The 27,377-nt window shown below is 36.1% G+C and overlaps 1 protein-coding gene across 3 annotated transcripts in view; it reads right to left on the reverse strand.

Moving 5' to 3' along the window:
- Nucleotides 1-402: 402 nt before the first annotated feature.
- LOC121501463 (cytochrome b5 reductase 4) overlaps nucleotides 403-27,377 on the reverse strand; it is a 77,082-nt gene continuing 50,107 nt past the window's right edge. For all 3 annotated transcript variants that reach the window (XM_041773502.1, XM_041773519.1, XM_041773511.1), the window contains 6 exons: nucleotides 20,481-20,621; nucleotides 18,895-19,044; nucleotides 15,975-16,125; nucleotides 15,578-15,664; nucleotides 5,735-5,899; nucleotides 403-930 (listed from right to left, as the gene is read on the reverse strand). In XM_041773502.1, coding sequence (XP_041629436.1) covers nucleotides 876-930; nucleotides 5,735-5,899; nucleotides 15,578-15,664; nucleotides 15,975-16,125; nucleotides 18,895-19,044; nucleotides 20,481-20,621 — 749 coding nt within the window. In that variant the 3' untranslated portion in view covers nucleotides 403-875. The remainder of the gene's footprint in view (nucleotides 931-5,734; nucleotides 5,900-15,577; nucleotides 15,665-15,974; nucleotides 16,126-18,894; nucleotides 19,045-20,480; nucleotides 20,622-27,377) is intronic.

Genomic DNA, 27,377 nt, shown 5'->3' on the forward strand with positions numbered 1-27,377 from the left:
GAAGGTGGCATTTAGGACACAGTGTTCCTCTAGAAAGGCTCAAAAAGAATTAAAATTTAACTCATTCTAAAGCATAAATGATCATTTTAGGTCTTGGGACCAGATGCCACACTTTTGTGATCTTTCCTGACACCTCTAATTTTGGCTAAGAATCAAAATAGTTGTTAAGGTTCTCTCAAACTCTCTGACACATCTAATGTCTAATCAAAACCGTATATGTGAAATGTCTCCAGGATCTTATGTTGTTGCCTTTTAATTCCCTTTAGATGGATATTGTTGCATTTAAACACATTTCTACCACAAGAATTAAAAAAAGTACCTGAGTACTTTTATTCTACTCTGTATCACTGCCATACACACACACACACACACACACACACACAAAATGTTTGGATCACTTAATAAGTTATAACATTCCATGTTTTAATAGTAATACAAGGACATAAATGATCATTTCCTGAGTTAACAGTGCAATGTAAAATTTAATCTGTATTGCTAATAAGACATTGTACGGCATAGAAACGTGATCAAAATGATCATTTACTTTATCATGTCATAAAACACAAGAGCTTACTGTAGAACAGTGATACACTTTAAATGGTAAGGAAGTTTGTGACTCATCACAAAAGACTCCTGTATAGACTTGTTGCCATGATTGATTCCAGGTCAAAGATCAGTAGTAAAATAAGTTATGGTACAAAATAAAGTCAACAAGTCATCTATACTGAAGGAATAGTTGATTTCATTGAAGAAACGGAAACCTGGATTCTAGCTGACCTTTTAGTTGGTATGTACAAAAATGGTCTCTTAAAAAATCCTAAATAATCACAAATTTAGACAAAAACAGTTGAGTAAAGGACAATGACAGCTCTTCATTATGCTGTAAAACTATGGATCTCATCTTTGGAAAAGTTCAGATCCTGCAGCAACCTGAAAAACAAATACAAAGTACGTGATCCTTTGGGAAAATGTTTAAAAGAGGTAAGACCAAAGTTTACCATTATAACCATAGTGCTTTTTCATTTTCCCTGCTTAGTATGTACTTTCTTAAAACAAACAAACAAACAAAAAAAACATTTCTTTAAAAAAAAGAAATGATCACTTCTAGAAAAACTAACATCATTTCTTAAGATCATCAAGTATCTAGTCAGTGTTCAAATTTTCAATTGTCTAATAAATACCATAATTATTATTATTTTTTTTTAAAGATTCCATTTATTTATTCATGAGAGACACAGAGAAAGAGAGAGAGAGAGAGAGAGAGGCAGAGACACAGGCAGAGGGGGGAGAAGCAGGCTCCATGGAGAGAGCCCCACGTGGGACTGGATCCCAGGACTCTGGGATCATGCCCTGAGCCAAAGGCAGACACTCGACCCCTGAGCCACCCAGGTGTCCCTAAACACCATAATTTTAAAGTCAGTTTAATGCCAATTTAAAGTCTACTCATTGTGATTGGGTGATGTCTTTTAGGTATCTTTTGATCTAGAATATCCCTTCTCTCTTTCTCTCTGTCCTGCAATTTCTTTGTTGACAAAACCATATTTTTAAGTGCTGAGAATCCCAGAGTCTTCATTTTGCTGCATCTTTGTGGTATACTTTAATAATATGTTCCCATGCTCTCTTTTATGTTCCTCTGTCCTCTTTTTTTTTTTTTTTTAATGTTCCTAGTCCTCTTATTTCCCACAGTTTAATAATTGGATCCAGAGGCTTTCAAATACAGGTTTGATTCTTTTTTGACAAGACTACTTCATTGGTGGTATTCTTCCGCCAGGAGGCACATAATACTTGACTGCCACTCTTTCTGGATGCTAACAACCACTGCTGGTCTACATACATATCCATTAATTCAATAGTAACTGAAGTTGTGTACTACTATAATTCTTTCTTCATTTTTCAGCTCTGGAATTCTACAGAGAAAAACAAACTTCTGCTATATGCGGTTACCCAGTGGTACAGCTCATACAAGACAGAATAAATGCCTGGTTTTCCCCTCCTTTATTCATCAGTTTTCAAAGTAAGGAACTGATCCCCTTAGCATTCTATTTTCATTCTCCCAAACTGAACAAGACAAGCAGAAATACTCTTAAGTATAATTCAATTTGGAAAACACTGAGCCTGAAATCTTAGAAGTACCTCTGTTTAAAATGCTGCTGAAAACAGAGAAAGGTAAATTCCATATGATTTCACTCATGTGGAGTTTAAGAAACAAAATGAACAAACAAAAAAGAGAAAAAATAGGCCTTTGAATACAGAGAACAAAAGGGTGGTTGCCAGAGGGGAGGTAGGTGGGGGGATGGGTGAAATAGATGAAAGGGGTCACAAGTGCACTTATTGTGATGAGCACTAGGTTAATGTATAGAAATGCTGAATTATTATATAATATATATTATATATGTGAAACTAACAACAGTATACATTAATTATACTTCATAAAAAATGGTGAAAATAAAAACATTTACTTAGTACTTACTGTATATAGTCACTGTACTAAGCACTTCACATGCCTACGTATTATTTTTTATTTCCTTGTACAGGTGAGTGCACTAAAGCTTATTAGAAAGGTTAACCGGTTCTAGGACGCCTAATTAGTGATTGCAAGATGACTATTAAGTGGTAGAATTGGGATTCAAACTCAAATTAGAAGCTTCTACACATACATACATATTCAAAGTACCAGTATGGTACAGGAGCCAGAGGGCCAACCTGGTGTAGTAGTCACACCTCTCGCTGCCTGGATTCATCCTACCTTTCCAGCCATACGTGCTGCCCCTCACTGGCGAGTGGCTTCATATTGACCACGCTAGTCTAGATTTTTGAATACTTGCATCCTCCATGTGTTTATTTGGTCCTCTGCCTACCCTGCCCTTCTCTGCCTCCGACTGGCAATGTTTTTGCCATCATTCAAAGAACAGGTCTTGGGCAGAATGGGTGGCTCAGTGGTTTAGCGCCACCTTTGGCCCAAGTCATGATCCCAGAGTCCCGGGATCGAGTCCCACATTGGGTTCTCTGCATGGAGCCTGCTTCTCCCTCTGCCTGTGTCTCTGCTGTGCTCTCTCTCTCTCTCTCTCTCTCTCTGTGTTTCTCATGAATAAATAAATAAAAATCTTTAAAAAAATTTAAAATAAATAAAAATAAATAAAGAACAGGTCTTCCTGACCATGCGGCTCCTCTCTCTCCCAATACACAGCCCAAGGTAAAAGTAAATTGCCTCTTCCTGAATTTTCATGACACTTTTCTTTTACTTTTCATATAGTGCTTATGATATTCTGAGTCATATTTTAGTTATCAGTGTATGCATCTGTTTCCACCACTACACAGTGTCAGCTTCAAAAGCAGAGACTGTTTTATTGATCTCTGTAATAAACAAGTGGGTATTTAGTAAATGAAAGCACCTTTACTACGCAAATAATTATCTTGCTCTTTATCTATATTAAAATAAAATCCATTTCGGAGTCCTTCTCTGTTACCATATCATATAAATTTAACAAAATTTCACCAAATATGGAGAATATGTTTGAAATGTTTATACATATGCAGCAGACATGAGATTAACCTTGGAGGGCCTTAAGGAGTGGGCATCACAGAGTCACTTTTCAGGATAGCAAAAACTGTGACATATTAAGAGTCCCATGTAACTGCCAAGTAAGAGATACACAACATCCATTAAGATGGTCAAGGCAAAAAAAAAAATCAAAGAAACAGGAGTCCTAAATTAGGTGTCACAAGGGCAGATGCTATGAATTGCAAGTATAGGCACTCTTTAGAGATGTTGTGGATTCGGTTCCACACCACTGCAATAAAATATTACAACAGGGCAAGTCAAATGAATTTTTTGTTTTCCAGTGGATATAAAAGTTACATTTACACTATACTCTAGTTCAGTAATTGTGCAATAGCATTATGTCTAAAAAAAATGTATATACTTTAATTAAAAAACATTTGATGGCTAAAAAAATGCTAACCATCATCTAAGCTCTCACCAAGTTGTAGTCACTGATCACAGATCATCATAACAAATATAATAATAATGAAGAAGTGTGAAATAGTGTGAGAATTACCAAACCGAGACACAAAGTGAGAAAATGCCATTGGGAAAATATGGACTTGCACATTGCAAGGTTGCCACCAACCTTCAATATGTAAAAAATATAAAAAAATAAAAAAGCAACATCTACAAAACACAATCAAGGAAAGAGCAATAAAATGAAGAATGCTGTGAATCAGGCTAAATCTCACAAGGCAACTCCATGTAGCATGTTCAAAGGTGAGCAAAAGCAGACATCCCTATATAATGATCAGTAATACTCCTGAGCAATTCTAGGCAAGGCAATTAATGCAGGACAGAAAGATTAGTGCTAAGGTAAAGCTGAGAAACTAAAGCTGTAGAGATTACAGTCAATATTAAAATGTGACCTTCTATTCAGTTCCACACACAGAGGCTCCGGTGTGCAAGGAAATGTGCTAAGCCTTGCATGGAATGAGAATGAGAATGAAGAGCCCACAAACAGCCCACCATTCACGGGAGAAAACAACCCACTTCTTTAGGAGGCTGGACCAGGGATTCGTCCTCAGTCAGGTAACTGTGCTAAGTGGCCTTAAAGACAGTCTCTTTCAATGCTGAAGACTACAAGATTCCCATCATGTAAAAGGATTATTATGCTGCGATCTATAAAGGAAGCATTAAGATACATCTAAAATGGCAGTGCCAGTAAAATAGAAGAATGTAGCTTTTAGCTTTTTTCTTTTTTAAAAATTATTTTACTTCAAACCACACTGTTAGTCTTCACTATCATTTTAATAGTTATGTTTTAGCTTTGAAAGATTAAAAAAGCTTAAATCATAATATTTTTAAAAATTTAAGTTGAGAGTGCTTAAACAAAAGAGTATTTTTCTGAAGGTATTAAAATCCAGAAATACACTTAAATTTAATTAAAATACTTTTTAAATACGACATGGAGAGAAACACTTCTCAATGTCTTTATCTATTGAGGTCAATCTTTTTCTAAATTAATTCAATTAAAAAACAAAATAGCAAAAAAAAAAAAGGCAAGAGAGAAAACTATCCAGAAAATGTTAGGTTCAGTCATGTATCAAATAAGGATGAACAGGGCATTTAAGGCAGTCGTATTTTAAAATCACCTAGCCACCCAATCACAGCGACATTTAACAAAATATTTTAAAGTTTCACTTTAGATTTAAATCAGAGCAAGATGAATTTTAAATAAGACAAACACTACCACTGATAATTCATTATCCATAGTCAACTCTTAGTCTTTGCTTATTTATGTCCTAGTCTCTCCTTCTGTCTTGCCATCTGGCTTTCAACTGCTGGAATTTACTAGCTTTTGTCTAATTGCAGAGAATGAAGAAAAGTCGAAAGCTACAGTGAGATGAACAATGTTTATTAATTACCATATGTTAGAAAGCTTTGGTGGAAGAAAAGTTGAATCCAATGTCCCACATAAGACTGTGGCACCAAACCCATGAATCTGTATCCACACTGCCGGTCATTAGCAGAGATCATCATTCACATCTAACCCCATGCATAATCCTGGCCTCCAACCTCTCACCTGCATGAGAGTTAAAAACTTGACTATTTTCTTAGGCTGTACCAGACTATTACAGTGTAAGTTTGTATGAATGGGAAGAACGGATAGCTAAGGCTATTGCTTTTCATGGAAGATTTTCATTTCACAGTGTTGGGTATTCTTTTCCCTAACACATTGCTACTCACCTTATTCCTTGTTCTGTGAATGGTGTTGGGCCACAGATGCAGATGAGGACTTTGGATCTGTCTAAACTTCTTTTCAGAAATTCAGAAAGAAGACCTGGTGAAATGTGTCCCTGCTTGCCATTCCACTCAGAAGTAGGTGCTGAGAGAACAAACTCAACCTGGAATCTAAAGAAAAGAAACATTTTTTAAAAGTCTATTATTTTAAACATATTATTAGTATGTTTCAAGTTCATGAAAATGTTTTCTTTTGTTCCCTTTGAGAACAATTTAATACCTGAAGATTGATACACTTGTGAGAAAAGCACCAGAAGAGATTGTAAGCAAAAATTTAACAAAACCATATAGGTAACTCCATATTTACTAAGGATCAGCTTTTGCTATGGCTAAGTAGAGTAATCTGGCATTATTTACTGAGTTCCAAGGGATCTCAGAGAACTCCACATTTCTATTAATAATCTGCTTGTATAAATCACAGTTCAGAGCAATTACCAAAGACATGTGCATTTTAATCCCCGACCTGAGCTTCTCCAAGGAGTTCCAGACCCCAGAGAGCCTATTTGACTACTTACTATTGCTGTCTCACTCACTTCAACCTCAACTTGTGATCTCCCTACCCTACACTTGATGTTCTCCTTGTGAATGGCACCATGGAACTTGGTTGCAAAGGCCAGGAGCCTGGGATTTATCTTCAGGATCTTTCTCTGCCTCACCTCCCATATGGACAACCTCACCAAGTCTTAGCTCCAAACTAGGTGTCTAGTCGTCTCAGTCTTCAGATGCTGCCCATCCTTGTTCTTCCTATAATGCTTCTATCATGCCCTACTCTTCGGTTCTCAGCTCAAGCATCATTTCCACAGGGGGAAGTACTGCAGCCCATCAGTCCTCTGATATATGTGTTGGAGAAATGTCTGCCTTTCCCTTTTCTTCAGCTTGTAAATATGTGGTCATCAAGACGATTATCCTACTGACGTCTGCCTTCCCTGCTAGATCATAAGCCCCATGAGAGCAGGGACCATGTTTGCTGTGGCTGTCACTGCATCCCTAGTGGCCAACACACAGGAGGCACTCAAATACTAAGAAGTGAAACGTATGAAAGAAAAAGTAAGAATTAAGATGAGAAAGAAGAACATCAAACTAAATCTCACGATGTAACTACAGACCAATTTTTCCCAGATTTCTGTCATGTTAAGTGAACTGCTGGTAAAGGATCATAGTAAATTACAAACTTTCTCCAATGTAGCAAACACAATTAATTCTTACCATTTTTTATAGCATCAGATCAAAATATTTTCTACATTTTTCTGGGGAATAACTGAGGTATTTTCTCAAGACTAGCAGAAATTAATCATCCATTCATGTCAATCTTAAGAAAGAGCAGAAATAAACATTTTCTCTTGTGAAGGGGCCTGGGGAGCCGAATAACAGAAACAAGATGTGGCTGGTGCTGCTGCCCTCACATTGCTGTGCTGCAGCTGAGATGAAGCTCCCCAAAACTGAGGAGCACAAAGCAGCACACACCAACTCAGAGTGCCTGCCAGGGGTGAGAGAACCAGTCCTAGCTCTCACCCAGACCCCAGCCTCTCGGGCTTATTTGTCCATTTAGAACAAGGTGGAAGAGCCATATAATCTCTATAGAGATTCTGATTTTATATTTAAAAGCCCTACAGAGTTATGTTCTATTTCTTACCTTTGAGGCTCCCATATAGTTTTAGCAGCAATACAATCTACTCTGTACAAAACAGTTTCCCCAAATACTTTCACTGATTTTTTCCTTGCTAGCATTTAAAATGAAGATTCTTTCGGATAATTTTAGCTAATTCCAGAATGTCATATTTGTCTACTGCTCCAGGAGGGCAGAATCCTTGTCTGCTATATTTAGTACTGTATCCAGGCTTGGCTTGAGGTAAGTGTGCAAAAATGCTTGATGAATGACTAAAGAAATGTATTTACAAAGAAGGTATACTGTCCAAAACTAAAAAAGAACAAAGTCATGTTGACATCTATGAAATCACATTAAAAAATCTACATGAATTCGTAAGTACATTTTTCTGGGAAGACCTTTCATTGGATTATCAAAGGAGACCCAAAAGCAGCTGCAGAACTACTATCTTAAGACATTTCCAATTACACAGAGACAACTAGATAAAAGACAGCAACTGTATTATTAAATAAAACATAAAAATGTATCTTCTCTGGCTCTATTTCCAACAACTCTGTCACTGGAATAAAACTGCTAAAAAATATAAACCAATACTGGTATCCCTCTCATCTGAAAAAAAAAAATCATAAGTTTCCTTTATACTGAGATGTTTAAGAGAAAAAAAAACAAACCTAGTCATTGGCATACTTTCTGCAGACATCTACTAATGGGTAGTAAATAACCGTGATCCTAACATAAACAGTGTGAACTTCTTATGCATTTCATATTTGTTCACACACACACACTGGTCCCCTGGCCATAACTTTTGGGCACTCAATGGAAAACGTGAACAGTCACCTGAATGCAATTTTTATGTGTATTGTAAAGAGGCTGCTGTGCTGCTTAACCCCTTTACAGGAACTAAAAGAGCTTAAACTGGAATAGGAACAATACCAAGTTAAGACTCAAGAATACTTTTAAAGAAGGATTCCTTCTTACCATATCAAGATATAGATGGTTACTATGGAATCCTCTCTTCTGGATTATTCTGAAAGAAGTATCTGAAATAATTAGAGCCTTGAAGCATAAGGGTAAATGTCCTAAAATTCCTTTCTGCCCTATGATTTCGAAATGCAGGAAAGGACCAGAACTCTTGAAAATGTTACCTGAAAACAAATTTAGATAATCCATAAAGTGAAATCAACATAAAAAGAGAGTGAGAAAGAGAAAAAAAAAAAAAGATCTGCTTTTGGGGAATGCCTGTATTGTCTAAATGTCAATGGAAGTAAATAAGCTTGTGAAAAAACTATTTTAGAGGAGACTGATAATGATCTGAGATGAAAAATCTTGAAATACAAATATATTTATTCAGTCTAAATCCTATGCAGAGCCTGCAGTCATCCAACAACCCATTCCCTCCCCCTCCAGCCAATCCGTTTCCAAAAACTACTTCCTCCACATTTCTTAGACATGTCCCCTACCTTCCTATATTTACTGCCACAACTACACATCAAGCCCTTATACCTCTTGTCTAAAAGACTGCTCTAATACCATGAACCCTAATCTATCTGACACATCATTGCCATATTAGTTCTCCTAAAAATCCTGATCCCATCTTACAACTTCTTGTTTACAAAGCCCCTGTGATTTGGCACTGCCTAGAGAAAAGTATTTCAGGGTATTTGGGGCCTAGATTTCTATAGATAAAGAAAAATACTAGATGATATGGTATTTGTCTTTCTCTAAGTGACTTATTTTGCCTACCATTATACCCTCTAGATCCATCCATGTTGCTGCAAGTGGCAAGATTTCATTCTTTTTTATGGCTGAATAATACCGTATGATTTCACTCATACATGGAATTTAAGAAACAAAACAAATGAGGAAAGAAAAAAAGAGGAGAAAGAGAGATGAACCAAGAAGTTTGTCTTAACTACAGAGAACAAATGGATGCTTACCAGAGGGGAGATGGGTGGGGGTGGGGGGAATAGGTGGTGGGGATTAAGAGTACACTTATCACGTTGAGCACTGAGTAATGTACACAATTGGTGAATCACTATATTGTACATCTGAAACTAATACAACAGAGTAGGTTAACTATGCTGGAATCAAAATGAAAAAGTTAATAAAAAGAAAAAGAAAAAAGCTATAAATAGCAGGAAGACTTGCTATATGCTCATAGGAAAATAGCTTGTGAAATAAATAGCTAGGGGCTAAAATTTCATAAAATATACATATTATGTAAATGTATCTCAAAATAAATCTGATGGAACACTAGTAGTCTTCCAGATATTAGTGGTAATCCACGAGAAAAAGCTAACCTATCAAATGAATTTGTGACTACTGGGTTAAGAAAAGTTACAGATTTCAAAATTTCTCAGAACCCTGAACATGCTAATTTCACAGCAAACCTTCAAAGAGGTGATATGGTACACATTGTTTCTCTTTTTTTTTTTTTCTAGGAATAATATTTATTTATTTATTTATTTATTTTTTTACTTTGAAGGAATTGTTTTATTAGTAATCTCATTGACGGAATTAGTTTAAAATTGACCATATATGATTATATTTTGGAGAGAAATTACATAAATTTTCAACATGGTAAGGACAAATGATAGTCTTCAATGGAACATGAAATAGAAAACATTCACCTATTCAGATAATTTTTACATCACCATCTGAAATAGTTGTTTAATTCTTCAACCATTAGCAAATATGTTACTCTAAGTATCTTTTTCTTCCCTCCAAGTTTCTGAGATGGAATCTATTTTTTTTTTAATTAATTTTTATTGGTGTTCAATTTACCAACATACAGAAAAACACCCAGTGCTCATCCCGTCAAGTGTCCACCTCAGTGCCCGTCACCCATTCCCCTCCAACACCCGCCCTCCTCCCCTTCCACCACCCCTAGTTCGTTTCCCCGAGTTAGGAGTCTTTATGTTTTGTCTCCCTTCCTGATATTTCCCAACATTTCTTCTCCCTTCCTTTATATTCCCTTTCACCATTATTCATATTCCCCAAATGAATGAGAACATACCCTGTTTGTCCCTCTCCAATTGACTTATTTCACTCAGCATAATACCCTCCAGTTCCTCAAACTTATTCATTCACAGAGCCTTTTAGAGGGGATCCCACGAATATTTCAAAAAATACATTTCAAGAAACCCCAAATGAGGAACATCTGGGAGGAACAGAGTGTTTCAGGGTCCAGGCTAGGGGCCCATATCCTGAGCACAGCATAGGCTAGAGAAAGAGAAAGGGGTTTGGGCACATTTTCAATTTACTTGTGCCTCTGAGGTCATCAGCTTTTGCTATCTCAATTGGACTGAAACATTGCTAGTCCTAATGCGGACACCAGAGTACAGAAACATAGCCAGTCATTACCTAGAGAGCCTGTTGGTAATAAAGGGAGATGAGCTTCCCATGTTCTTGGAGCTTCCCATGTCCACTTCATAGATACTTATTAATATATGAATTACACTTAAGGTCTCTCATTCCCTGATTTTAACCTATTCTGTTTCTTTGGCTGATAGTGATCTAAAAGATGATTAGAAGTGATCACCAACCACTAAGATTCCTTCTAATATAGATATAATCAATGGTTTTGCTTTTTGCAAAGTTATTTCACACTTTTCTCCATTAGGCTCTGTATAGAGTTCAACAAAATTGGACTGTGCTCTTTTGGTAAATCACTCAAAATACTGGTCCTCATGTTTTTTTTAAAAGATTTTTATTTATTCATTTGAGAGATAGAGCAAGTGAGCACAACCCAGGGGGAGAGTCAGAGGGAGAGAAAAAAAGCCGAGTCCCCGCTAAACAGGGGACTATAAACAATGATGATGAAGCAGGGTTCCATCCCAGGACCCCAGGATCATAACCTGAGCTAGAGGCTGACGCTTAACTGACTGAGCCATTCAGGCGCCCTTGGCCCTCATGGTTTTTTGCTTCTAAAATCCTATTACCCAAATTACTTTTCCTGTTCACAGAAATGCTAACTGCTTCCCAAAGCCCAGTTCAAAAACCCCTCTTCCCTGAAGCTTTGCCAACCCCGCACTCACAAAAACACTCTTTCCTCTTCCTAGACCTTTCTAACAGGATTTGTTCATCTCAACACACAGACTTCACAGTTACTGCTGACCTTCAGAACTTCTCCACCATGAGGGTATCCTTACTCACTCTTTCCCAACATTAAGCACATTTTGCAAATAGTGAGCACACAAATACCTGAAGTGGTGCACGTGATCCATTGGTGCACATAACGGGGTACACAATCCCCTGTCCATTGTGCCCCACTTCTTTGCCGCTTGGGATTCCTTTCTCTCTTTCCCTTTTGCCCTAAATGTTAACCTCATCCTTTCTAAAGGAAAAATAATGACCCAACATATTAAATGTGTGGGGTTTAATATTCTGTGCTGGGTACTTTCTAGAGGCTATTTGTCAAAATGTTACCAATGGCCTTGGTATTCTTTGACCTTATGACTCTTCTGCTGAATTTTTACCCTGCACAGAGAGGTACAGAACAACTTCCAGCGGGGGATTGATTAAATACGTCATGGTATGCTTACATGACTGAATATAATGTAGCTATGAAAACTCATAGTGTAGTGCAGGTTTTCCCAACTAGCACTACTGGCATTTGGGGATGGATATTTCTTTGTTGCGAGAGATTGTCCTGTGTACTGTAGGATGTTAGCAGCATTCCTGGCCTCTACCAACCAGATGCCATCAGTTGTGGTGATAAAAAATGTTTTCAGACATAAATGCCTGTGAAGTCATGAGGATTAGGGTGAAGAGTTGACGTCACAGACAAAAATTACTCCAGATTGAGAACCACTGGTTTAAAGTATTCTATACACAGAATAGGTGTAATATACTAAGTAGAAAATGTAGTTATAAAATGTATAGTTAATATGACTACATTATTTAAAAAATATGAAACAAAAAAGATGAGTATGCATAAGAGCATGCGTGTTTGTGTGTTAGAGCCAGAGGTAGCTTTACTAAAAGAAGGTTATTTTCTCTAAAAATGACTGCTCTGAAGGGGAAAGAAAACGCTGGTTATATTTATATATTACGAAATATTGCCCAGAAGTCAATCTCATTGTCAAGCTATCCCACCCCTCAAAAATCAGTCTGCAAAAGCTGAGAAACTCACAGAGCTAGGGAATTCTGCTGAGATGGGACCTCATGCATAACACTGTGCAGTAGTCAAGAGAAAGATGAGTGAAATTCAATTTGCATTCTAGTTTACATAATAATTAGCTACATCTACTACCATACATGTTTGCCTTCTGTTTTCTCTCAATTTTTTTAAGGAAAATAAGTGTGTGGGATTTTGCTAGATTTGAAATGTTGTGAATGAAGTCTTACCTAACTGGAGTTAAGAGTCAAGTGTAATAACATATTTGGATAAAAATCAAGTAAGTGGTTTTCTGTTCAAATTTTATGCTTACTGGAAACTTGACTGAAACAGAAATATCCAAAAAAAGTACTTATGATATGCCTGTGTTACAATTCTATGAAGTTTAGCCACGTAGGTAAATAAAGAGGTACATTCCTTGGATTGCATGAGAAAATAAGCCAACACAGTATGCCTGTATTATATGGGCACCTGGTAGAAGCTCACATGTCTTTTTTTTTTCTTTCACATGTATTTAATGAATAAATGAATGTGACAAATATGCTAATTCTGGCTAGGTACCTACTATCACACTGGCCCCCATGCCCAAACAATTCTATGACGTAGGTATGGATATCCCTATTCCACAAATGGAAAAACTGAGGCCTAAAATGCTAACTGAAATACAGATGCGACCAACTAAAACAACCTTAGGTTAAATCTAAACTTTCACTTTCCTTTTCTGTGTGGGACTCAATAATCAATCAATAGTGCTACAAAACCCACCAATAAGCCCTGAAGCCAGGCTTCTCATAAAACCTCAGAATACGGTAACATTCCTGATAAACATGGCAAAGCCATCTCTATAAGCATAGCCAGCCTTTTTGTTTTCCAGTGAGGGCCTGACAGGAGTCTCCAGGGAGCATAAATTATATGCTAGAAGTCAGTGCCAACAGAGTGCTTCAAGCAAGGATAGCTATGTCTCTGGGAAGAGGAAGGAGGGGGTTAGTGAGGAGGCAGAGGGAGGGGGGGGGAGAGAGAGGGGGAGAGAGAGAGAGAGAGAGAGAGAGAGAGAGAGAGAGAGAACACACAGGAGCCCACAGCAGAGCAAGAATAGAAAGAGAAGGCACAGAAAAGGGGAAGATAAAGGCAGGCCAGAAGTCACAACACATCACTTCTTTCTGCAAGGTGGAGAGTAGGCCTCATCTGGTGAGAGCTATTAGAACCAGTCATCCACATGTGAAAGAAAAGGGGTCTTTCTCCTTGAGTGTTCACCCTCAACATTCTAGCCTACAAGATCCACCAACCCAGGTTACTAGAGACCAAAACAAAACAAAACAAAACAAAACAGTGTATATTCAGAGGCTGTCAACACATTTCTTTATACCAAATACTTCTTAAATCAAGTTTAACTCCTATTGAAAGACTACAAGTACAATGTCTGTTCATTAAAATCATACTAAAGGATCTTCTTATATAAGGGAACTATCTTAAAATATAACTTTATCAAAACACTGCCAGAAATATTAAAAAAAAAAAAACACCTCAAGTCAAAAAGCCCAGCTATGTTGTTTTAATTATTTTAAATGTTTGTTTAGAAAATGGGAGCTCATACAGGTAATACAGATATGAAACTCATGTACATAGAGTTCTTCTAAACCACAATTCAATTATCTGAAGCAGGGCTTCCCAGTTTTCAGAGTAGTTATACAATTTTCTCTAATTCTCGCATTAGCCTTATGAAATAAGTAGGAAAGGCATCATTATTTTATTTTGAAGATAAAGAGATGGGCCCAAAGAGCTAAGTAATTTTTGAATAAGTTTCAAGCTGGTGAAGAGTAGAATGAAAACTAGAATGTAGGGCTTCAAGCTTTTTGATTCATGCTGCTTCTAATTTTCCACTTTGAAAATAGTGAAAAACACACTTGTAAACCCAGGAATTTGTATTTCTTTAAACCATGCTTTGAACTGCCATATAGCTACCTAGATATAGAAAATACTCTTAGGTTTACGGTTTTAAGTATGTAAGAAGACTAAATACCTCAAGGATAAATAAGTTCAGGTCATCCTTAATTTGTGAATGTTATTTATGAAGAGAAAAAGCGGAGGAAGGCTGGAGGAAGGAAAAGCCAGTGGTGGCCAAGCATTGCCTTAGATAGGTCACTTCCAAAGTATTCACAAGAAAAGGAGCCCCAGAACAGCTGTGTTTCTGATGTCTTTAATTCCAACTTTCAAAAGGCGTAGAGTTTTATCTAAACTATATGATCCTCTACATTTTTACCTCAGATATTTTGTGTGAAGTACTTATGAAGTCCAGAATCTCTTAAAAATAGCTTTAGAAACCTTTGGAAAGTATGACAGCTAGTCCCATTCACTCTTCTAAAAAGGTCCTTCAAAATTTCTTACTGCTTTTAAATCTGTTTACAGGACATGAGGCATATGCCCATTTCAATCATCTTATTTCAGCTGACTATACTAGGGCTTTTTGCAATGAAACAGATTTCCGTGCTTTCAATTTCTACCACAGTTCAGCCTGACTCATTGCCTATCCCACCATTTCCCAAAGTGTGCACTGAGGACCACAGCCATTAAGTGTTAATGTAAATAAACAAAAATGAAGAAAATCTTAACCATGTATAAAGAATCCCCCCCATCTTGAAAAGTCACAATGGACATTAGCATATGAAAGGCCCTAAGAAATTCCGTAGTAAAGAAAAATATTTTTTGCTTTGTCCATCTCATCAAATTTATTTGATTTGTACCCACTATAACTAGAAAATCTTGAATTATCAAATTATCTATACCAGATCATTTTCAATGAAACCCAACTCAGTACAGGTCACACAAATGTAAAACTCAGTATATATTTTATTGATACATATATGATGTCATATTAATCTTATCAAACAAGATTTCTTTGGGGGAGGGGTCTTAACATTATTTACATTGAAAGAATTATTGATTAGTTTATTTTGTCTTTGAAGGAGCTTCCTGGCCAATTAAAAACTCCAATCAAAGGAGATGAGGCCTAGACTGACTATACATTTTTGAATATTTAAATACAGAGCTATGACCAGTTTGATACCTTTTATCTTTAAATGCTAATTTCTCCAACTGGCTTCTCCAAATTATATCATCCTCTGTTTTATTGAAGAACATCAGCTTCACTTTCCTTAAAAGAAAAAACAACAACAACTCAAAAAGAACTATTTCGATTACATTTAAAATATGCATGAATGGAAGAGTCTAAACATAAACGGGCATGAAATGCTTCTTAGTGCCAATTAAGTAACAAAAAATATCAAAAATAAAAGAATCAAGTTAATAAGACAGCTAGGACTGGAGGACGTAGGGTAAGAAATGATAAATGAGGGAATGAGAATATGTCTATTAAGGTCCACTGAGTATTTAATTAATTTAGAATACCTTATACTAAGCTAACAGCTTCACAAAGGACAGTAATTAAAGATAAAATTACATACCTGAGACTGGGTATGTTAGTCAAAGCATAATTCAGTATTTTAACCATTGGTGTGAAGCCTGTTCCAGCTGCCAATAAAAAGAGATCTTCTAATTCTTGGAACTGGGATATTTTAAAATTGCCCTCAGGATTGCTTACGGAAACAAAATCTCCTAAACAATGAAATATAAACTAAATCAGAAAAAAAAATCAGGGAAACTGAGGTTAAGCTAGTTGAATTTAGAACACTGATGAGTAACAGGGTGAATGCATAACATTCAGACTACACCTTAGTTTTTAAAATGTATAAGGAGTTTTGGGAATAATCATTAAGCTCCCAAGTATGTTCAGATTATATCATTCTAACCAAATTAATAATGAGGTTTCATTACACTCATTTCCCATCATCATTTTCCCAAATCACCTGGAGCCTCTAATTTACAAATTACTGGCAAGTATTTAAGTATAAATTATCAGTAAAGGATTGATCGCTAAACTAAATTGTAAGCACCTCAAAAGCAGAGTCCATGTATACCTGTCTTGCACAGTACAAGGTGGAGAATATACACTCACTACTTTCATATTGATTCTTAGCCACAGCAACAAAAATAAGAGAGAAAATGGAAATAAAAATGTATTCTAAAGTCTTATGTTAGTAAATGTGCTAACATCACCTCCATCAAATCTTTGAAAAGACCTACTGATTAAAAGAACAGCTGTTCTGAATTTAATGCCTATAAAAACAAAGACCAGAAACTGTACTTAGAGCATTCAATCTAGAATAAGAATATTTGAGAAACATTTTTTCTGCAGTGCATTTGATATAATCACTATGTATCACTCATATAAGAGAACTGCCTTTAGGACATCTCAGAAATTTTCGATGTAATTTTAAAAATAAAAAATACAGTTAAACATTTTAAAAACAATTTCAAATACTTTGCTTTATTATTTTTAATGCTCATAATATTTTCCTTCTTGTCTATAGTAAGCAGGATAGTAAGAATCTTTTAGTAACTGATGAATTAAGTATTAGAAAGGAACAGATGCTCCCTGTTCAAAAGGACCATAAGATCAGAATATCTTCAGGAAAAAGTCAGCTGATTGTTTACTAAAGATGCCTCAAAGAATGATGTTAACTTGATAACTTTTGTCAGCAGTCCAGTCCTTCGAATGTCAGACAACTGATTAGACTCAGGCAAGGTACCTGATTTTAATCCAGTTCACAAGATAAAATATACCTGCCAGAATGGCAACTGATTACAGAAGGCAACCCTCACCTCGTGACCTGAACATTACACACCCCATCCAGGGCATCTCATTCCCAGTATCAGAACATTTGGAAGCCCAAAACAGTCATATAACAGTTGCTCAATGAACATGGAATTGAAACAAAGAAGCGGATAATTTCATAGGGTAGCTCATTTAGGCCATGATGAGGCTTCATGAGTTATCACTACCATGCTGGTATGTCATCCTCTAAGTGACACAAGTATTTGTACTACGTCTAGCTCCCCATGATGAAGCTGAAAAAACACTCATCTAGTCCTTTGGGCTTTCCTTTTCCATGCTCTAGGCTAATTCTCCACCCTGCTCTTTACACTATCTCTATAAATAGGTTATTAGAACATCAATTTAGTGTCCGCATGCTATATTACAATCATGTCAGTCTACCACAGGATGAACCTCACCCTCACTAGATTTGCAGGCATTTCAAGATTCTTTAGGTTCACATTTATATTCAGTATTTTGATTTATGTAACCAAAGAGGACTAATCACATCCATTATGTATACACTGGCTTAACTTTCAGAAAGCAACAACCTTTCTTAATTTTCAAATTTTAGTGATCTACTTCAATGATACCTGGATGTTACTGCGAATGCTGTGTTAGAAATAGGAAAAGCACTTTTACTGTGAAACAGAAGGCAATGAAAAGTTGAAGATACAGAAAAAGGGACAGAAATAAGAATAGGGGTCTTGAAATCTTAGTAAATTTCATTATAGACTTTTTATTCTTCCAGAGTACATTTATTGAGAGACTATTATGTGCCAAGTGCCATGCTAGGTACAGGAACTACAAAGATAAGTTAAGATGATCTTTATCCTCAACCTCAAAGTTACAGTCTGTAAAGAAGGAATGTTATTTATTCTTATCCTGGAGCTATGAACAAAATGTTCTCCTGAGGGGCTCAGTAGAAGGGAGGCTTCATAAGGGACTGATATTTTGTTTGGGTCTTTAAAAAAAAAAGGTTCCTTGACAGGTAGAGAAAGGGGTGATGGGCGTCCTACGTGAGGCGCCTGCACGTACCTATGCATGAGGATGGCAAATTTGTGGGACTCTGAGCAGCACAAGCACTCTATATTTATACTAGTAGTTACAGCGAGAGAGGAAGCTGGAACAATCATGAAAGTCTGTGTAGGCCATGCAGAGGACTTAATGAGTTAAGTGATGGATGCCCATCAGAAATTTCAAAGCTGCAGTACAACATGATTAAATGTATCCCCAGGGCAGTTGGAAATGCAGATAAACAAAAAAGAGAAAGACATTGTTAGAGGCAACTGCGAGAGAACAGCGCTCATGAAAGAAATGATGAAGGCTTGATCTGACAGGGTGGCAGAAGGGATAGAAAAAAAAGAGAAAAAAGTCACTGGGCGGCAGACTCACTAGAAGTTAGTGGCTGACTGGACCGGGAGAGAGAAGATGGAGTCAGAGGTGACTCAGGCCTGCAGACTGAGCCAAGGATGAACAGTGAGGCTGTAAATAATAAAGATGAGGAATGTGGTAGTGAGGATAGGTTGGGTGGGACAAAGAGAATATGACTTTGGTAGTAGACATGTTGAGTTTAATTATTTGATAGACTCTCACGTGTACATAACTAGAGGACAGTATAACATGGGATTCAATCTAGAACACAAATGAGGTTTATAAAGAATACCAACCAATCTGAAGATGATCAAGCTCTGGTGTGAAGAGTCCAGCAGCATAGATTTTGATCAACAAGTAGATGTATTTATTGTTGAGAACTGGTTCCTTGAGCTCTGAGAGTAGGAAATCTGATACAGGTGTATATGGCTTCACTATTTCAGTACCTAGAAAAAGTCATGACAAAGAAATTCAATTCTAAAAATTTAAACAGCTCTCAATAAAGATGAAACATTCTAATTTTATGATGCCAGCAGTACATATTTAAAACAGTATTTTTAATGTGTATATAATTCTAACTATATTTTCTCTCTCTATATATATATGTATATATATCCCAAGCCTATGTGTGCTCAAATAATTTACACAAATCATTACTTTACCCATCATATAAACAATGTATTTTTATTAAGTGTGGCATAAGATGATAGAGATTTATGGTAATAAATTTAGACAACCATCTGTTTTATCGGAACATAAACTTTATAATGCGCCTACAGAAAAAGAAAGGAACCAAAAGTTTACACAGAGATGTAAGAAGGTAGTTACATAATAACTTTAATTATTCGACAAATTTTTAACAATTGCTACTGATGGTCACTGGGATCATTTGGGTTGAGAAGGGGAACAATTTCACTTTTTACTTTACACATTTTGAATTGTCTTAACGTTCTGATATGTGATACATTACTTTGGCAACTGAAGGAAAATATGTTAATCTGACTACTTCTAAGAATATAATATTAAGAAAACAGGATAAATTTAATAAGAATTGATGTTATATTTTAGCTAGCCAAATTCCAAAGAAAGAGGAGTCACCACACACTGGAAAGACCAACATTTTATATGTGGCTCCGTGATATATACATAATTCATCTACCTGTAAATGATAAGTCATCAACAATAACTGTACTAGGGAGGATGCCAGGGATTGAATGACAGCCTGGCAGTGGTGGTGATGTAGAGAGGAGCTCCCTAGTGTCATGGTAACATGCTGCACCTACCAAGTTCTGGCTGGCAGTCAGCTGGCCTGACTGATGTGAGAATGTGACCTTCTGCAGCTTTGAAAGACCAAGAAAATGGTAGATGTGGTTAAGAAGGGTATTTAAAACAAGTACATAAGGTAACTTTAGGATGAGAATGAGGGGGAAAATTCAGTCAAGAATATCTTCATAGAGCTTCTTATTCCAGTGGCATATGTAAGGAAATCATTTATAATCACCTACTCATTCTGAAAATGACACAATCTGACACGGTTACTAAGATATAGTTTATGTGTTGCCAGTAGTTGTCTCCCCAAAGAAACACTTGGGAACTCCCTCACCTCTTTCCTTTACAGTTTCCTGAGGAACACATTACAGTGCTGATGGAACTCTCTCTCTCTAACAGTGGCAGCTTCTCTGTTCCCTAAAGTGATGAGGCATGGCTATGGCTCCCACATGGAGGAACATTGGATCTACAAACCTGGAATTGGGCTATCACTCACTCAGCTGACAGAAACCTGTATTAGTAACTTAAATGGTTACTTCCTAAAAGGGCAGTACTGATTTGAAACTGCTCGTAAGTAAGGAACATGTTTCCCCAAAGCCTCTATTCACCTTACCTGTAATAGTTAGCTTGAGGTAAACATGTTGCCCAATGGGCACCTGAAGGTGAGTGCTTGGTGGCAGCATCAAGCAGAAAAGCTTCGTATCATGAGTAACACATTCCTTGGAAATTAACTGGCACTTTCTGTAGTTCAAACCTAGAAAGCAATTCATTTTCTTATTGATGAATAAATAAGAAGTAACACTAGACCCACTAAGTGAAAGCAGAGACCCAGCTTCTATGCTTTAGCAAGCTTGAATATCACTAAATAAAATGCCTGTTGTGCTTTAAAAATTTATCAGGAGTCTGAAAATCTTACAGTCAGAATTTCATTTTATTTACTGAAATATATATTTTCTAAAACCTACCAATACTTTTATAGTTTGAAAAACAAACTTTATTGAGTCTTATTTTCTCATGTCTGTAATAATAGCATATTAAAAGCATTACATTCTAAGAAATTAAAACCTAATTCACCTCTCCATCAATTCACTTTTTAAAAAATTTCACCTTTTAAGCTTTATATTCACAGCTATGTAACTACATTACAAATGTGAAAAATATTTGATAATCAAAAAAAACTACGTTCTAAAGTCTTTTCTTACAGAGTGGTCTTGGAATTCAAATATTTCAGGTTTAACAATATTAGTGCTATTAAATAAAACGTCTTTGATAAATGCGGGAAAAATAAACATTCTATTTCTCTATGTGTATGAATGAATTATAGAGCTTTTTAATTCTCAAGAAATGATTAAAACAAAAAAATAAATTTTTATGTTTAAGAGTGTAAGTTTTCATTATCTGGAAAATTAATTTAAGTGAAAAATGAAAATTCCCAGTTTGTTCTACTAATATACAAATAAACAAAAGAAACAAACTGTTTCTATTCATACTGAAAATATTTGAAATTAATATCCCAAGCTCAGGAAATATACATTATTTGCATACAGAGCAAAATAATAGCATTTAGGTTAGAAGAACTTGTTACAGAAATTCCAAAGGCATTAATATTTTCATTTACAAAACTCTTGTGAACATAAACAGCATGCCAAACCAGACTGATGATATTGGCTTATTTCCTTTCTTATAAAACAGCATTTACAGAAAACAATTTCTTTTCCTAATTATCCTCTCTTTTTTTCTTAACCTAAAAATATTTAAGTAGGTACAAATTTACTCCAGATCTTAAATACCTAATAATCAATGGTTTGTGGAAAACTGAAATTCACTTATAATCCTAAGAAATCATTTTGGCCATGGTTTCACCCAATTCTCTTCCTCCCTTGTCCCTTTGGGCCCTAAAGACCCTGGTCACTAAATCTTTCCACTTGTTCCCATGGTAGCCCTGTACACACATACCTTCAGAGTGTAGCACTGTACAGCAAAACAAAGGGCATTACTGAAGTCACCTCATTTTTAGTGCCAGCATGTAGCTTAGACCAGATTACAGCTAAAGGACTCATTTGTATATCCTAGAACACCTAATTCAGTATCAGACTGACAAAGGATCAATGAACAAAGTCTCATCTAGAAGGAGAAATGAAGGTTCAAATGATCTCCTTGTCCTTTCCTTTCCGGGACCCAGAGTGAGAATATAATCAGAGACCCACATATTATATGTCTAAACATTTGAATATATATATTTACAAATACCACTTTCATGTTTGGGCCACTTTGAAAGAGATGAAAATAAGACAGCAAGATGCCAAAGCACTGCATGGTTCCTGAGTACGCACAACTTCATGTGTGCTGGGTAGAAGAGATAATTTAAGAGAACAAAGCACAGGGAAGTTTTCTTTGCAGTATTTCTCTATTTATAGTAATTCTGAATGCTTACTATAGGCAGCAAAGAAACATGGATGTACAGGCAAATGTTGGGGAGAAGTGTGAGGGTAGCTCTTCTTACACCTGCAAGAAGTTCTGTTCCATTATGAGCAAGTAGCTTGCCTGTGGAATCAGAGGCCCCACAAAAAAAGGCTGAATTAAATGATTGCTTACATTGTGTCCACAAGCATATTTATGAGCACAGACAGTACCTCAGAGTGTGTGTATGTGGGTGTGTGTGGGCGTATAATGTGTGTGGTGTCTGCAGTTAAGAAACTATGACTAAAGTATGAGTCAAAAAATAAAAAATAAAAAATAAAGTATGAGTCAAACCATGCAAAATTGTCAGCTTTCTAGGTTAAAAACTGTAGAATATCAGCAATTTTATATAGTTCAACTTAGATTAAAAAGACAAATTCAATACATATATTTAACATATAGGTTTATATGTGGCTGCTGACATCAAAATTGTTCAAAATTTTTAAAACTCTTCTTTATAATTTTGTATCTTGATATTCATTTATTTACTGAATTGTTTGTTGGTAAATCTATAAAACTAACTTTATCTGGTGATCAAAGTCCCCACAGTAAAGGCAACTGCAATTAAAATAAAATTTTAGGTTGGATACAGAAATAGTAACCCAATTACCTATCAGTTTCTGACCCTTAATAGACAAACAAGTTCCTCAGCCACACACACACACACACACACACACACACACACACACACACACACACGCACAATTTACTCATCATTGTCACCTTTGGGGGGAAAATGGGAAGCATGCGATTTATAAATAGTAGTCTAGTTCCACTGATATAGCTTAAAATATCACATACAACATTTGGATTAAAGGTAAAAATAAAATAGTTTCTCCTCTCTAATTATGTTCTTTGCTCTATTTTAATCTTTTGTATAAGTAAATCCTAGATCTGATATGAGAAGGTTATCACATTAAAAGCTTTCAATTTACAGGGCGCCTAGGTGGCTCAGTTGGTTAAGTGTCTGCCTTCAGCTCAGGTCATGATCCCAGGGTCCTGGGATTGAGCCCCACCTACACTGGGGCTCCTTGCTTCTGCATCTCACTCTGCTGGCCACTATGCCTACTTGTGCACACTTTTTCTCCTTCTCTCTAATTAATAAATAAAATCTTTAAAACAATTTTTTAAAAAATTAAAATTTTCAATTTACATGCTTATTTTCAAACAAAGTTCAGGTAGCCAAGAAATTTCAATTAGAGGAAGCCAGCATTTTAGCATCACTAAAGTCAGTCATTTCAACATATTGAAAACCTAGGAACCACATGACAGACTGGAAACATGTGACATTACTGCCAGCAAGTTAATCATAATAATTTGATGATGTAAGTGTTCAGCTTTGCTAGTGAATAAAATAATCTACAATTTCTGTCATGATTTAAGGAGTGGAAAGGACAAAGAAGAAATCACCTTTGCTGATTCAGTCACATAAATAAAAGTGTTCCCTAAACTCTGAGTCATTTTCCAAAGTGGAAAACCCAATTCAATGAAAACTACTCGCATGGCTCCAATTTCAGACCAGAAAGCTAAAACTAGCTTTCTTGGTGGCTCATGACTCAAGCAGAAATTTATGGCAGAGGCAAAAGAGTTCATTGGAAAGCCTCGGGAAATTACTGAGAAAACCTGAGTGATGCTCATTCTAACAATTTCCAAATGGAGGCTGCCCTTTGTTCTTAGTATTATCTCCTGGACTTGGCTTTTATCTGGTTTGCTATGATTTTTCAACCACTAGATTGATAATTTCAGGGCAAGAGGTTTCACTTTAATAATACCTCTTTTCATTGTCACTGGCTTTATCTATTTTCTTCTCATCTGCTAGATCACACTATTATTCCTCTATGTTCTTGCTCCCTTCCTAATACCACAAAATTTGGACCTCTGCTCCTATAAAAGAAGTCTATTTGACCTTTCCCTACTTGTGGCTTACATTTTTCTTTCTCTATAATCTGCAAAATGCCTGGCACAATAAGTACCTAGTAACAATTTGAAGCTCTTCCTGGAAAACCCTTCATAGTTTTTTGTTATCTGTTTGAAAGTTATTTTTACAACATTGCCTGAAATTCACTTCTTTGAGGGAGTCATTCACAATCAAACGGATCCACATCTGTTAGCTTGGGGTTAGCTTAGAATATGCTCAATTTGTACTATAAAACTTGTTCTTGCTGGTGTTTTCCTTTATAAAAGTATTCTTCAATCTCATGTCAGTGTATATTCTTTCATTTGGGAAAATAATTAACACAGTGTCTACAACAGTCTTCTACTCACAATGTGGCCTCAAAACAATGCTACCTGATAACTTTTCTGAAATCATGTATTATCCACAAATATAACTGTAATTTTAAGTAGTTATAATGATTTTAAATATTTAAAGATGCTAATACGAATATATGCAGTTAATTCCTTCTAACTCCCTTAAAGTAACAGCAAAGGTATGTGTGTGTGTGTGTGTGGTTGTTTTTTGAGGCATAAGCCTGCAAGAACAGAAAGAATGGAAATAAGGAAAAGCAACAAAACTTTAGGAGCTGACAAGGCAAAGAGAGCCTGGTAACTGACTCAGCAGACTCCATAAAGCTGAATCTTAAATTAGAAATAAAGAAAGCCAAAACTCAACTCATTTGTAACAACAACAACAACAAAATCCCTGAAGGCTCAGAAATTGGCAGGACGAATTATCTCTGGATCATAATCACTCTGGAATCATAGTGAAGGTGGAGCTGAAACCACTTTCTGGATGAAAGTTCATTTAAGAAACCTAGATGCTACCACCCCCTATCTTTTCTGAAGTCTTCCTCTACTTAGTCTAGCCACATGACTGACTCTCTTCTATTCTGGCAAAGTATTAGAAAGGTATTCTCTAGGGTGGGTAAAACAAAGGGTCTCTGGATTGGGTAGATGTTATAGGCTGAGTTGTGTTCCTCTCAATTTTCCTATGTGAAGCTGTCACCCCCAGCACCTCACAATGTGACTACTTGGAGATAGGTTCTTTTAGAAGGTTAATTAAGTGAACATGAGGTCATTAGTGTGGGTGATCCTAATACAATATGATTGATATCCTTATAAGGAGGCAATAAGGGGCATAAACACACAGAGAGAAGACCATGTGAAGATGGCCACCTATAAGCCAACGACAGAATCTTCAGAAGCAACCAACTTTACCAACACCTTGATCTAGGACTTCTGGCCTCTAGACTGGGAAAATAAATTTCTGTTAGCAGACCATCCAGTCTGATACTTTGTTATGACAGCCTTAGCAATAATATAGTATGTTAGGTAACAAACAAACAAAGGAAATTAATTTTACAGACACCCAGTTTTCTTTTCCCATAAGACTTCTGAAATTCTGGATGCGAAGTAGGAGACTGTCCACTCTCCAGACTCTGACAAAATAACTGTCACTGAATTTTTCCCAAAGAAATATTCCACCCATATAGTTAATATTGATGTTAATAAGTCACACACATATGCACAACGTTTCTGAGCAGCTTTTGCAAGTTCCACCCCCAGAAATAGGAGTAGATAGTCAAGGAGTAGATAGTCAAGGATGAGCAGACATTTAAAGAAAGCATCTAAAATGAAAGAATAAAACAAACAAGCTTTGGGGATGGAGGTTACACAGGGAGAGGGAAACTCAAAAGTTCTATCAGTAATTATTTAAAAGATATCAGAGGCTATTAAATATAGGATGCTAGGGGTACCTGGGTGGCTCAGTTGGTTAAGAGTCCAACTCTTGATTGTATCTCAAGTCACGATCTCAGGGTTGTGAAATGGAGCCCCATGTTGGACTCCACACTGGGTGTGGTACCTGCTTAAGATTCTCTCTCTCTCTCCCTCCACCCCTGCCTACTGCTCTCTCCCTTTCTTAAGAAGGAAAAAAAAGGAAGAATAGGATGTTAAAACAAAGGAATAGAAATTAAGAGTTCTCAGAAGTTAAACATAAGAGTTGAAAATAAGTAACTCAGTAGAAGAGCTGAAAGACACAACTAAAGAAATCACCCCCAAAAAAGAACAAAAGGACAAAATTGAAAGAGAAAAAAATGAGCTGTTTAAAAGTTTAAAAGGTTTCAAATAAGAACACTTTTAGACAGCAAAAACAGACTATAAAGAGAAGGAAAATCAATATTTCTCAAAATGGAAGGTCATTAGGTTTCCACAATGAAAAGACAGCTCCAAGTAGAAAGAGCCAGCATGAAAAATGAAAACAGACCGACATTAAGGCATATCAAATTGTGAAATTTCAAAATTCTTGGAACAAGAAATAATCCTACCAATTTCCAAAAAGAAAATAAAGTGTACACTCATTGAAAATTCATCAGGTCGAACATTTATAAAATGCATACCTTTTGGAAATGAATAAATAAATGAAATGAAGAAGGAAATGAATTACATCCTTTAGGAGTAAATTGAGATAATGGTTGAGATAAGCAGAAAAATAATAAACATGTCTTCTTTAATATCTTTACTGGTGAATTCTACCAAACATTCAGAGTAAAATTAATGCCACGCCTTTACAAATTCTTCCCCCAAAAAGAAAAGGAGGAAATACTTCTTAACTCATTTTGTGAGGCTAGCATTACTCTGATACCAAAACCAGACAAGGATACCAGAAGGGAAGAAAATTACAGACTAACACCTTGATTAATATAAATATAAAAATCCTCAACAAAATAGTAACAAACTGAACTCTACAATACATTCAAAGGATCATACACCATGATCAAGAAGGATTTAGTCTAGGGACACAAGAATGGTTCAACACCTACAAATCAATGAATGTGATACACTACATTAATAAATGGAATACAGAAATATGATCATCTCAATAGATGGAGAAGCATTTGACAAAATTCAACACTCATGATCGAAAATTTTAACAAAGTGGGTAGACAGGGAACACACTTCAACATAATAAAGGCTGTGAATGAGAAGCCCACAGCTAACATTACACTCAATGGCAAAAAGTTGATCAGGAACAAGACAAGGATGCCCCCTCTCACCACTTTTATTCAACATAATACTGGAAGTCCCAGGCAGAGTAATTAGGCATGAAAAA

This window comes from Vulpes lagopus, chromosome 1, assembly GCF_018345385.1.
Source record: "Vulpes lagopus strain Blue_001 chromosome 1, ASM1834538v1, whole genome shotgun sequence".
Lineage (NCBI taxonomy): Eukaryota > Metazoa > Chordata > Mammalia > Carnivora > Canidae > Vulpes > Vulpes lagopus.